This window comes from Oncorhynchus kisutch, linkage group LG3, assembly GCF_002021735.2.
Source record: "Oncorhynchus kisutch isolate 150728-3 linkage group LG3, Okis_V2, whole genome shotgun sequence".
Taxonomy (NCBI): Eukaryota; Metazoa; Chordata; class Actinopteri; order Salmoniformes; family Salmonidae; genus Oncorhynchus; species Oncorhynchus kisutch.
The window spans coordinates 76,548,380-76,563,194 of NC_034176.2; the positions used below are offsets into that span (position 1 = coordinate 76,548,380).

General features: G+C 44.5%; 1 protein-coding gene across 1 annotated transcript in view; it reads right to left on the bottom strand.

Moving 5' to 3' along the window:
• Window positions 1-14,815, bottom strand: part of LOC109883810 (nuclear factor of activated T-cells, cytoplasmic 3-like) — an 88,068-nt gene that overhangs the window by 18,020 nt on the left and 55,233 nt on the right. Inside the window, 5 exon segments of the mRNA XM_031815018.1 lie at window positions 1,043-1,169; window positions 1,371-1,426; window positions 9,658-9,798; window positions 11,937-12,109; window positions 12,669-12,868. Coding sequence (XP_031670878.1) covers window positions 1,043-1,169; window positions 1,371-1,426; window positions 9,658-9,798; window positions 11,937-12,109; window positions 12,669-12,868 — 697 coding nt within the window.

Here is a 14,815-nt window from a genome sequence, read left to right on the forward strand (position 1 = left end):
CTTTTCTCACAGTTCATCCCTAAACCAGGCCAGCCAGGGCCCTACTACCCACGCACACTAGGTAGCACAGTGTGATTGGTGGGCCGGTGATGCCACAATTAAGCGTGCGGTGTCCGTGGTAACAATAGTGGCTTCTACACTGACAGTGCAGGCTTCCTGTGCTGTGCTCTAATTGGTTGTCCTGGTAGGGTAGCGTGGAAAACAGGAAGCACTAGAAGAGTGGGCGACGTGCTGCAAACAGAGAGTGGGTGGAGGGGCACATACACATCTAAACGCACGCACGCACGCACACTGCTGTGGTAGATATCAGAAATTGCTCACTTGTCATTATACTCCGCCAACAGTTTTCGTTTTGACTAATGTTGGTTTGACGTTATTGTTGGAAAACAATAACAATATCAAGCAACTATGCAGGGAGTTGACTTAATGAGAAACATTAGGAAACTGTAGAATCCATGTTAAAAAAAACAACACCGTTTGAAATTCCCATAATTCCTGTGTGCAATAAAATGTTCCTGGAGAGCAGAGATTTCCATACTAAAACTTAAATGCAAATACACATCAGAAATAGACAGCAATAGAGTTTCATGGTGCTTTACATAACAGTTGGCGGGTGCACATGTAACTGTTAGTGGAGGTGCCCCTTCTTTAACCACAGCTATGCAAACTGGGAGGGAAAGTTCAAAGCTCTCCAAAACCGGGTTAGTTAGCTAAGCCCAAAAGCAGGATCCTCGGCAGTGTGTTTATGTTTGTATTTCCATGGCTGTATCTGCTTTCTGTCAATCCCCCTGAGAGGTCAACAGAGGAGTGACAAGCAGGTTTCAACGTGACTCCACATGATCCTGTTCCAGTATGTCTTTAGAACACTCCAACTGCCACACATACCACACAACTGCTACATCATATAAATGTGGTTGATGAGATGTTAGCTAAACACCACGTGTTGCCAGATCTAATCATCTGCAGTGGAACACAACCGCCAGTGATTCTAAAGACTTGCAATTCAAGCACTATGATTGGTGTAGAATGTAGATCCTCCTACCTGACAGGTAAGTGAAGCGTTGTGATTGGCTCCTTTTCCGTTTGCCGTTACACACGTAGAACTGCACCTGAACAGCCGAGGTCACGGTCTTACTGTGGTAGGGAGGGACCTCCACTACAACGCTCGACTGGGAGAAGGAACCAACACAGTCAACGTTTCCACTTTTCACAGACATTCACATTAGTCAGGATACTTTAGTAATAATGAATGAATAATGCTACATCAATATAACAGCCGTAAAAATGTAGCCTAATGATACAGAATAATATACATCATGTTTGTGACAGCTAAGCTACAGAGAGGTGTAGAAAGCTTGTGTTCTACTTACTCCTTGACTTTTCTCACGGATGATTTTCGCCTCCACTTCCCACTGGGGTCGTCCATCTAAAAAGACCAAAAGAGAGCGAGAAGACATGACAGATGAGTAAAACACATTGTAGGACTCCATTTTGACAGACAGCAAGATCACAGCATTCCCACTCCAGGCTGGGCCTGGCGAGAGACCATGCATTCGGCCTGTTGTCTGCTTTTCAAATTATGTGTGAATGAATGAATAAATGGCAGAATGGCACCCATAGGGATTCAGCATAGAGTCAACCCACCTCCTCCTCCTCCACAAACAGATGGAGTCAACAGACAAATTTGACACAAAGGACTCCATCAAATCCTCCCCTAATTGAATTGCCAGCTCTTGGACTAATTCCTATGTCAATGTGAATCTGGGAGGAAGTGAATTATAGTATCTGTCAAATAGTTTTCAAATAGAAAACCAAGACCATTAAATCTAAAGATCATACAGTAATGCTGAGTTGAATAAGTCAAGTAGCTCAATGCACCTGACATGCAATACACTCCGGCCAAAGAACCTAATTATGAAGACAATCTATGATCATTGCACTATATTTCAGACCCATCTTTAAGTCTTGTGTAATATATCTTCTGGGTTACTTTCTATTTTCCTAATGATCATCATGTCAGTGTAAGACTCCCTGCCCCAGCAGACATGGCTCAATATGAACCACAGAAAAACTTCGGAAAGCAGAGGGATTTCAATTGGTTCTGGCTGGGGGACCAGAAACATCTCAATGATGTCATCTTCATGGACACAAAAACTCTGTGGAGAGTATTTTTACAGCTATTAAAAAGTAATCAAAGTCTAAATATCCTGCTGTTTGTCTTGCCTGGTTAACATTGTGGAGAGACGAGTGGAATAACTCTATTTATTTAAAATCCCTGCCTCCCTCCTCCCTCCGCCGGTCGGTCCACCACGCGCTAGGCTACGTTGCGCTGCCAGAGTTCTGGCTGGCTTAGGAAAGGAAACATCCCCTTATTTTCCAGTTTTCCTCCTACAGATCTAATGATCTGGCCAGACATCTTAGGCATCCAGCCATTCAAAAAAACAGTTGAGAGAATTATAACGGGCTGCTGCGGTTAAGGAGAAGTTACGATCATCACAACTACTAAATCAGATATGTATTCAGCTACTACTGCACAACTACTGCAGTCACGTAAGTAGCTACAACTTTTTTTAAATGGCATGATGCCACACTAACTTGCAATTGAAAATGGGTCTGTTTCATGCTGTTCATAACATATGGATCTGATTACATCTGACTGCACCTGTGTTACTTCTCCACTTAACCAAAGGGCTTCCCCAAAACAATCTGCCCTAATGCCTGCTGAAAGACTCCCCGTCTTTACAATGGGATCTTATAGCTGTACTGTAGTTATAGGCCTGTACATCTACAGTATTCTGCTTTTCTTTCCAAACGCTTCCCCTTCTAATAGCCATCTATAGTAGATGGCCCTTCTCTGATCTCCTCTTAACTGATAACTGTTCAGAGAGATAACATACTACTTTAGTTAGGAAGACCCTTGATCTCATCCTAACAGAGTCAGATTACAGTCTTTGCCCCAGTAATCCTGTGGTGCATTAGACTCTTCTATAGAGCTCAGTGGAGATTCCACCGTCCCACAGAATGAAACAGAACAGGTTTATGACATAAGCCATTTTAGGCTATTGTATCTCGACTGGAAGGTTCCTTCTCTTTTTGTGAAAGGGGGGCTCTAGCTACTCCTCTAGGTATCTGAGTCAGCTTTCTGGTAATGCCTGAATAATGACCTTGAGTGCCGTAGCTCTGTCTGACTTCAGCATACTGAGTGTATTTCTGCAGCACATGTTGACATTCAATAGGCAGGAGAGAGGAGGGAGGGAGGGGGCCCCACATGTACTGCCACCGTCCTCCGCCCACCACTAAACAAGCTCCAACAGGAACCTACCTGATGACGGAGAGAAAACACATCCATCCACCCCTCCCTCTCAGAGAAAAAACATGTTCTATATACACCCCTCTCTCAGAGAGTTAAAAACACATCCATCCACCCCTCCCTCTCAGAGAAAAAACATGTTCTATATACACCCCTCTCTCAGAGAGTTAAAAACACATCCATTCACCCCTCCCTCTCAGAGAAAAAACATGTTCTATATACACCCCTCTCTCAGAGAGTTAAAAACACATCCATCCACCCCTCCCTCTCAGAGAAAAACATGTTCTATATACACCCCTCTCTCAGAGAGTTAAAAACACATCCATTCACCCCTCCCTCTCAGAGAAAAAACATGTTCTATATACACCCCTCTCTCAGAGAGTTAAAAACACATCCATGTGTTATGATATCTACCAAAACAATGAGGGCTATTCAGACAGCTAGAATAACTGTAGCTTGTAGACAAATCAAATCAAATCAAATGTATTTATATAGCCCTTCGTACATCAGCTGATATCTCAAAGTGCTGTACAGAAACCCAGCCTAAAACCCCAAACAGCAAGCAATGCAGGTGGAGAAGCACGGGGGGGACCTTAGACCTTTTGTATGGAAGAAAGGAAAAACACTGATGCCTGGTGTGTTAAATGCAATTTCAATTCAACCACAGTTTTTTTCACATCATTCTCCACTCGCCTTCTTCCCTCATCAAGGCCCTACAGTAGTCTTACAGTATAGTCAGTCAGTAGAGTCAGTCAGTACAGTAGAGTCAGTAATCCAATATAGTCAGTACAGTACAGTCAGTAGAGTACAGTCAGTCAGTAAGCCAGTAGAGTCAGTAAGCCAGTATAGTCAGTACAGTACAGTCAGTCAGTAAGCCAGTAGAGTCAGTAGGCCAAAATAGTCAGTCAGTACAGTCAGTCAGTAAGCCAGTATAGTCAGTACAGTACAGTCAGTCAGTCAGTCAATAAGCCAGTAGAGTCAGTAAGCCAGTAGTCAGTAAGTCAGTACAGTCAGTACAGTACAGTCAGTCAGTAAGCCAGTAGAGTCAGTAAGCCAGTGTAGTCAGTACAGTTACAGTACAGTCAGTCAGTAAGCCAGTAGTCAGTAAGCCAGTATAGTCAGTACAGTACAGTCAGTCAGTAAGCCAGTAGAGTCAGTAGGCCAAATTAGTCAGTCAGTATAGTCAGTACAGTCAGTCAGTAAGCCAGTATAGTCAGTAAGCCAGTAAGCCAGTATATTCAGCACAGTACATTAAAGTACAGTCAGTCAGTAAGCCAGTATAGTTAGTACAGTACAGTCAGTCAGTAAGCCAGTAGAGTCAGTAAGCCAGTGTAGTCAGTACAGTACAGTCAGTCAGTAAGCCAGTAGTCAGTAAGTCAGTAGAGCCAGTATAGTCAGTACAGTAGTCAGTCAGTAAGCCAGTATCACCAGTACAGTCAGTCAGTAAGCCAGTAAGCCAAGAATAGTCAGTCAGTATAGTCAGTACAGTCAGTCAGTAAGCCAGTATAGTCAGTAAGCCAGTATAGTCAGTACAGTACAGTAGTCAGTCAGTCAGTAAGCCAGTATATTTAGTACTGTACAGTCAGTCAGTAAGCCAGTAGGCCAAAATAGTCAGTCAGTACAGTCAGTCAGTAAGCCAGTATAGTCAGTACAGTACAGTCAGTCAGTAAGCCAGTAGAGTCAGTAGGCAAAAATAGTCAGTCAGTATAGTCAGTACAGTACGTCAGTAAGCCAGTATAGTCAGTACAGTACAGTCAGTCAGTAAGCCAGTAGAGTCAGTAAGCCAGTAGAATTCAGTAGGCCAAAATAGTACAGTTAGTCAGTAAGCCAGTAGTCAGTACAGTCAGTCAGTAAGCCAGTAGGCCAAAATGGTCCGTCAGTAAAGTCAGTACAGTGAAACTGGAAACACTTATCTCCCTCACTAGCTTTAAGCACCAACTGTCAGAGCAGCTCACAGATTACTGCACCTGTACATAGCCCACCTATAATTTAGCCCAAACAACTACCTCTTTCCCAACTGTATTTAATTTTTATTTATTTATTTATTTTGCTCCTTTGCACCCCATTATTTTTTTATTTCTACTTTGCACATTCTTCCATTGCAAAACTACCATTCCAGTATTTTACTTGCTATATTGTATTTACTTTGCCATCATGGCCTTTTTTGCCTTTACCTCCCTTCTCACCTCATTTGCTCACATTATATATATACTTGTTTATACTGCATTATTGACTGTATGTTTGTTTTTACTCCATGTGTAACTCTGTGTCGTTTTATCTGTCGAACTGCTTTGCTTTATCTTGGCCAGGTCGCAATTGTAAATGAGAACTTGTTCTCAACTTGCCTACCTGGTTAAATAAAGGTAAAATAAATAAATAAAATAAATAAAAACAGTCAGTCAGTAAGCCAGTATAGTCAGTACAGTACAGTCAGTCAGTAAGCCAGTAGAGTCAGTAGGCAAAACTAGTCAGTCAGTATAGTCAGTACAGTACAGTCAGTCAGTAAGCCAATATAGTCAGTGCAGTACAGTCTGTATAGTCAGTCAGTATAGTCAGTCATTCCATCTAGGGGTCCTTTTCCTCTGTTTGATGAGGTTCACTCTGGTCAAATAATATATTTTTGTTGCATTTTTCATATTCCCCTTCCTCTGAGCCAAACTGCTCCCTCCCTCCCCCAGAGCAGGTAATACAGTGATAGAAGTCAGCATGAAGCCAATGGATGTGATCCTGTTTCATCTGGACAGAGGGAAAGGACCTGTCTGCTTTTCCTAGCATTAGGAGGTGATGAGCGAACGAGCCAAAGACCAGACCTCACACTGACAGACCTGCTGTAGCCAGATGGATCAGAGTTCGCCTGCCTGCATCATTATGGCTCCCCTTCCTCAACTACCTCTCTCACTCCTCCCCTATCTGCAGTGCAGTCCAGTCCATTGACATAACTAACTGAAGCCCACAAAGAACTCGTAAACTGGATGAACACACACAACCAACTCACTAAAAGTCCTCCATTACTGCTTGTAATAAAAACATAATATGGTCATTTAGCAAACATTTATTTTCAAAGTGACTTTTATCATCTTAAAAATGGGAATTAACAACTCAAGAAGTCCATTGACTTCCATCTCCATCTCCAGTAGAGATTCCATAAATCGTATTTAGGAGCAGCGCACCGCCACTGCATTTATTTGTATGCCCCAGGAAGACCCCATTCTACCCCCCACCGCATGAAGTCCCCATCCTACCCCCCGCAGGAAGACTCCACCCTACCCCCCCCCCCCCCCTCGCATGAAGTCTCCATCCTACCCCATGCAGGAAGACCCCATCCTACCCCCCCAGGAAGACTCCACCCTACCCCCCGCATGAAGTCCCCATCCTACCCCACCAGGAAGACTCCACCCTACATAAAGAGCCGTTGTGTTGAAACGCCTGATATTTATTAACAGTGAGAATCGCAGAATGGTGAACTTAACTAAACGACAGAGAGTTTTGACTGTGTGATATTAGATTGCTTCTTGTGTAAATATTTTCTGTGACGTTGGTGACGTTCTACTTCCCGCATGAAGTCCCCATCCTACTCCCCCTGGAAGACCCCATCCACCACACCCCGCATGAAGTCCTCACCCTACCCCCCACATGTTGTCCCCATCCTACTCCCCCAGGAAGACCCCATCCACCACACCCCGCATGAAGTCCTCACCCCCCCCCCCCCCCGCATGAAGTCCTCACCCTACCCCCCACATGTGGTCCCCATCCTACTCCCCCTGGAAGACCCCATCCACCACACCCCGCATGAAGTCCTCACCCTACCCCCCACATGTTGTCCCCATCCTACTCCCCCAGGAAGACCCCATCCACCACACCCCGCATGAAGTCCTCCCCCCCCCCCCCCCCCGCATGAATTCCCCATCCTACCCCATGCAGGAAGACCCCATTCTACCCCCCCAGGAAGACTCCACCCTACCCCCCGCATTAAGTCCCCATCCTACCCAGGAAGACTCCACCCTACATAAAGAGCCGTTGTGTTGAAACGCCTGATGTTTATTAACAGTGAGAATCGCAGAATGGTGAACTTAACTAAACGACAGAGAGTTTTGACTGTGTGATATTAGATTGCTTCTTGTGTAAATATTTTCTGTGACGTTGGTGACGTTCTACTTCCCGCATGAAGTCCCCATCCTACTCCCCCTGGAAGACCCCATCCACCACACCCCGCATGAAGTCCTCACCCTACCCCCTGCAGGAAGACCCCTGGAAGACCCCCCCAACATTGCTGAAAAACATTCTAGGGGAAACACTGACTATACATTAACTAACTAACCACAATAAACTTGTCTTTCACGCTCAACGTGATTCCACTGTTTATGGAAGGAGGAGGTGGAAAACTCTGTCATTACTACTCTCTTCCTCTCCTCTCTTTATTCCATCCCTCCATCCGCTCCCTCCAATCAGGCATGTTCTGCAATAAGCGTCTGGATTAGCCTTGATGAGGGACAATTTACACAAACCAGATCATCATTATCTCTCTCTTTCCCCCATGATGAGACACATCATGTCTGCAGGGCCCAAGTTTCCTCCACTCCACTCCTAGGGTAAAGGTTTCCACTCAATTTCTCAAAATAATGTATCTTAGTCAATAAGTAACAGCCCCCTTGACTCTCCTCGTGTTTGAACTTGATTCAGTTTGGCCTCTTTCACAAAGCTATGGTGGGCAGGCAGGGACTGGTTCACAGAACGCTGTCACCCTTTCACAGTTTCCACCCTGGAGCCCGCCCATACTTGTGTTTTATTATTGAAAGAGTTAAAGGAGGGAGAGGCTAAATAGTGGGTTGTAGTAAGTTAAGTTCAACCCACGCGATTAATGAAGAGGTACAGTATGAGCAGAAGAACCGACCACACTCAGAGACTCTCTCTTCTTAAGTTAATACACTAAACAGGTCAGGGCAGGGCTAAATATTAACACTGATAAGGACTAGAGAGAGACTGAGGAGTCAGGTGTAAGCAGTAGATTGTACTGTGTGAGTGTGTGATAACCTGTGTGTCAGTCTAGTAGCACTAGCCAGATATGCTACCCATCGATCTCTTGGGACGGACAGATACGATCAGAAAAAGAGACTGAGATCCATTTTAGTGGCTCTTGCTTTTGAGCTTGTGTGTATTATAACTCATAACTCAGTAGTAACATTCCATGGATGACAGAAAAAGACATGTGCTTTAAATAGTAGAGCAGTGCTAATGGGCGGGATAGCAGCATGGTGTGGAACGCACCCCAGGGCTGTAGGAGGCATGGGACTGTTCTTTTTCCAGGTGTTTCTATCAAGTTGGGTCTGACTCTTCCTCCGCAGTCAGTAAATCAGCTATTGGAACCTGTTTGAACTCTGTGTTGCAAGAGGTGATTGGTGATGGTGACGTTCTATCTAGAGTATGTTGAGAAGGGCCCTTACACTCCCGCTGTTTTCTACACAACAATGGTTACGCTAAGCTGGAGCTACAGTACCTAAAGTAACCCAGATCTTGGGTCAACTCACTGGATCCAAACGACAGAGTATTTGCTACTGTGGATATTCTGAGCTGTTTAATTTGGATGAACCAAACAGTATATATCTGATATAAAACCATTGTAGCAAGAGGACAATCTAAAAATAATCTCTCCTGATCCGTTGGACTGTTAGACCATGTGAATTATTAGTCAGCTTGTGGGTCAACAATATTTTATTTAACTTTTATTTTAACAGGGAAACACCATCGAGACCAACGTCTCGTTCACAAGGGAGCCCTGCATACTGTATACACAATTTACTAAATAAAGGGAGACACCATAGAGACCAACATCCCTTTTACAAGGGAGCCCTGCATACTGTATACACAATTTACTAAATAAAGGGAGACACCATAGAGACCAACATCCCTTTTACAAGGGAGCCCTGCATACTGTATACACAATTTACTAAATAAAGGGAGACACCATAGAGACCAACATCCCTTTTACAAGGGAGCCCTGCATACTGTATACACAATTTACTAAATAAAGGGAGACACCATAGAGACCAACATCCCTTTTACAAGGGAGCCCTGCATACTGTATACACAATTTACTAAATAAAGGGAGACACCATAGAGACCAACATCCCTTTTACAAGGGAGCCCTGCATACTGTATACACAATTTACTAAATAAAGGGAGACACCATAGAGACCAACATCCCTTTTACAAGGGAGCCCTGCATACTGTATACACAATTTACTAAATAAAGTCAAATACAATATAATACAAATAATCAAGAAAAACAATCCCATTCCTCAGCAAGGATGTCCCTAAGGATCTCCCCCCTGTGTGTACAAGTCTCTTACCAGGGCCCTTCTCCAGGAATATGACCTTTGATTCAGGGAAGAAGTTGGATCCTGTGATGACCATCTCCTCTCCCCCGCTGACCAGACAGCCGGTCAGACTGGCCTTCTCTACCTGGGGAAGCTCCTGGGCCGAACGCTGGGCTGAGAGGATAGAGGAGAGGAGAGGGGTTTACATATGCAGCAATGTACATATGAGAAAGATAGAAAGAGAGAGAAAAAGAGAGATGAGGGGGGGGGTAAAGTGAGAGAAAAGGGCAGTATGTAGATTTGAAGTTGGAAGTTTACATACACCTGAGCCAAATACAATTAAACTCAGTTTTTCCACAATTACTGACATTTAATCATAGTAAAAATTCCCTGTCTTAGGTCAGTTAGGATCCCCACTTTATTTAAGAATGTGAAATGTCAGAATAATACTAGAGATAATTATTTATTTCAGCTTCTATTTCTTTCATCACATTCCCAGTGGGTCAGAAGTTTACATACACTCAATTAGTATTTGGCAGCATTGCCTTTCAATTGTTTAACTTGGGTCAAACGTTTCGGGTAGCCTTCCACAAGCTTCCCACAATAAGTTGGGTGAATTTTGGCCCATTCCTCCTGACAGAGCTGGTGTAACTGAGTCAGGTTTGTAGGATCCTTGCTCGCACACGCTTTTTCAGTTCTGCCCACACATTTTCTATAGTGTTGAGGTCAGGGCTCTGTGATGGCCTCTCCAATACCTTGACTTTGTTGTCCTTAAGCCATTTTGCCACAACTTTGGAAGTATGCTTGGGGTCATTGTCCATTTGGAAGACCCATTTGAGACCAAGCTTTAACTGATGTCTTGAGATTTTGCTTCAATATATCCACATAATTGTTCTCCCTCATGATGCCATCTATTTTGTGAAGTGCACCAGTCCCTCCTGCAATAAAGCACCCCCACAACATGACGCTGCCACCCCCGTGCTTCACGGATGGGATGGTGATCTTCGGCTTGCAAGTCTCCCCCGTTTTCCTCCAAACATAACAATGGTCATTATGGCCAAATAGTTATATTTTTGTTTCATCAGACCAGAGGACATTTCTCCAAAAAGTACAATCTTTGTCCCCATGTGCAGTTGCAAACCGCAGTGGCTTCTTCCTTGCTGAGCAGCCTTTCAGGTTATGTTGATATAGGACTCGTTTTACTGTGGATATAGATACTTTCGTACCTGTTTCTTCCAGCATTTTCACTGTTTTTTGCTGTTGTTCTGGGATTGATTTGCACTTTTCGCACCAAAGTACGGTCATCTCTAGGAGACAGAATGCGTCTCCTTCCTGAGCGGTATGACGGCTGCGTGGTCCCACAGTGTTTATACTTGTGTACTATTGTTTGTACAGATGAACGTGGTACCTTCAGGCATTTGGAAATTGCTCCCAAGGATGAACCAGACTTGTGGAGGTCAACAATTCTTTTCTGAGGTCTTGGCTGATTTCTTTTGATTTTCCCATGATGTCAAGCAAAGAGGCACTGAGTTTGAAGGTAGGCCTTGAAATACATCCACAGGTCCACCTCCAATTGACTAAAATGATGTCAATTAGCCTATCAGGAGCTTCTAAAGCCATGACATCATAAACTTCCGACTTCAACTGCATGTACAGTGGTGCAAAACAAGTATTTAGTCAGCCACCAATTGTGCAAGTTCTCCCACTTAAAAAGATGAGAGAGGCCTGTCATTTTCATCATAGGTACACTTCAACTATACAGACAAAATGAGAAAACAAAATCCAGAAAATCACATTGTAGGATTTTTTATGAATTTATTTGCAAATTATGGTGAAAAATAAGTATTTGGTGTCCTTTGACAGCTCTTTGGTCTTGGCCATAGTGGAGTTTGGAGTGTGACTGTTTGAGGTTGTGGACAGGTGTCTTCTATACTGATAACAAGTTCAAACAGGTGCCATTAATACAGGTAACGAGTGGAGGACAGAGGAGCCTCTTAAAGAAGAAGTTACAGGTCTGTGAGAGCCAGAAATCTTGCTTGTTTGTAGGTGACCAAATACTTATCTTCCACCATAATTTGCAGATAAATGTATGTATGTATGTATGTATGTATGTATGTATGTATGTGTGTATGTGTGTGTGTGTGTGTGTGTGTGTGTGTGTGTGTGTGTGTGTGTGTGTGTGTGTGTGTGTGTGTGTGTGTGTGTGTGTGTGTGTGTGTGTGTGTGTGTGTGTGTATGTATGTATGTATGTGCGTGAGTGTGTGTGTGTGTGTGTGTATGTGTGTGCATCTGAACAGGATCTGGATACTCACAACACTCCACGGGGATGGATGCAGCCTGTAGAGAGAGAACCTTCCCATTGGGCTGGGGAATGTGAACACGAAACACCACTCGCACACGCGTGTTCTTCCGCCCGATATCAGTCTCCCCCTTCCGCAGCTCAATGTCTGAGTTCCGCAGCTTCAGGATGCCAGCACAGTCAATACTGCAAGAGAGATAGGGAGGGGAGCTAAGCAACACCCCCCGATTGGGTATCAATTAAGCAAAAAAGGCTGAATGAATTCCATAATAAACCTTTGCCATCATATTGTGAAAAAATATCCATCTGAGTCAAATTACAATGTGTAAATGCTGTAAATATGATTTATTAATGCTACAGCTATGAGGGAAACACCAGATCTAAGACAAAACATCTTGGAAAACCAGATCCTTTGAAATAAAAGCCTAAATATATACTGTGGTCTATGTAGATCCCTAAATAAGGGAATAAAGTGTATTGAAAGCATATTCTGCTTGGTGGGAAATTCTCATATTTTCCTGCTGAACTTAACCCTCCTGTTGGTTTGAATTAAGACAAATAAAATCCCTACCTGATGTATGTATGCATGTGTGTGTGTATGTGTGTCTGTCTGTCTGTCTGGATATTACGATCCTGTTTGATCATAAACTGTTATTTTTACACTTTCAAGGTCTTCCTCTGTGCTAGGAGGTAGCACTCATAATTCAACTGAGTAATGTAATCCTTGAGCAACCATGACACCCACCTGGCAGACATATTGTTTTCGGGAAGCAGAGGAATCTCGAGAACTTTGGTGCTGGAGATGATGATCTCCTGGCTGGCGGTGGCCACCGTTTTCCCAGTGATCCGATGCACCTGGTAGAAGGCATGAGGTCTGAGGTAGCGGTCGTCTGCCGTGCCGATGAACATCTGTAGGTTGACAGGCTTCTCGTTGTAGCCCATCAGCTGAGACAAGGCAGAGATATGGAGGGAAGGGGGGAGAAAAAAAACATGAGTATGTAGATAGAGTCCATATGACCATCGCACTTCATGGACAATCTGCACATTTCCTTTACTTCCCAATGCCCACTTCTCTCTTTTCTGGAGGGAGTCTAGCCTAAATGTCAGCTTCAAACGTTCAAGTGAAAACCCCAGTCAGTCAGGAATTTCTGGCAGAATCTCTGGAGATTCATCTGGATCCCTCTACTTGGCCTCCAACCAGGTCAACACACACAGGCACACACACACACAGGCACACACACACACAGGCACACACACACACACACACACACACACACACACACACACACACACACACACACACACACACACACAGGCACACGTGCACACACACAGGCACACGTGCACACACACAGGCACACGCGCACACACAGGCACACGCGCACACACAGGCACACACGTTCTCTTCCTCTAACTAAAGACCCTCATCAATTCCCCTTTGTCTACTCTGTGTTTTAACAGGGATTACAACCCGCATATGCACAGTTACCTCCAAAATCCCTTCTACAGAGGAACCACCATCTCAGACCTTAGCCCAGTATTTTCCGAGACAAATCCCCAACAAGTCGGAGCTACCCAAAAAGTCCAAGCCAAAAAACGAGGAGACACATTTTCAAAACACGAGAGAGAAAGGAGAAATAGATTTTTTCACTCCATTTAAATTTTTATCTTGAAAGACATTCTATGGTGCACCACAGTACCGGAAACAAAATGGCTACAACTTTACTGAATGGAGTGCAAACTTGGAAAAACAAGTCACCACGGATATGATCTTCAACTCATTCTGTGTGGTCTATCGTGCACCTTTTAAAGAACCTTTTATTGGTGAAGCTGCGGTTTTGGGTTCTAGACTAAACCTGTCAGTGAAATTGCCAACCAACGCCCATGACCCTGATCCAGCTGTGGTGCCAGTGCCAGCTTGGCCTGAGTCCTGGGCAGCCTGTGCAGCTGCTCTCTCCTTCTTGGCTCTTTCAGGAGCCAAAATGGCCATCAGCCTGCCATGCAGGTGAGAGGCCCTCCCCTCCATCCACTCCTTAGAGGGACAGAGAAAACACAGACAACACAATCCCACTACTGTTAGGAATGTTGTGCTTGGCAGGGGCCGTGACGGCAGGATGGCACCCCCTCCACCACAACTTCCACCCACCACCCCCCCGTACCCACCTCCCCGACCCAGCCAAGCCACATCCAACCCCTGGCTCCACTGCAGTTACCCCTGCTCCCCAACCTGCGTCACACACCGGCGTTACCGTTTGGGGAAAGAGAGAAAAAGGTTAAGTGTGGAAGGAGAAAAAAAGAGAAAAGAAAGGAGGGGGGTTTGAGGGTGGGAGTTATGCAGTCCACAGACCAACAGCAGCCAAAACAGTGAAATTATGGTCTGGATGGAAACAAGTGTACCTGAGAAAAACACCAACCACCAAAAATCACATGCCGCTAGGTTTCAAAATATTTACTTTCTCTGAAACCAATTATTGGACATCCTTTTCCTTTCCAGCTCCAACTGAAAGCTTGACTGTGGTGGTGTGTGCTCACTTAGGGGGGAGACATCCTATCAGCCACTCCATTGGTTTTTATTGAATTTTCAGATTATTTTCTCTCTGACTAAAACCCATAGATGGGACCCAGCGGGGTCAAAATAGAGGTATGGGGGCCTGTTGGGGTCAGACAGAGTCAGTGGAAACGATGTGTTATGTTTAGTGGTCTTTGAGAGAAGACGAGTCCCCTGGGTATCATACAGGGTGGTAAAGACCTCTACACCTCTACTACGATAACGCTGAAGACAGGAGCAGGGTTCTAATGAGCATAAAGCCTCAGTGTTTTGAATAGGGGTAGGGAGGTGAGGTAGCCGAGACACACAGTCTGCAAGACGATGCTGGTCAGGGGCTTTGTTTA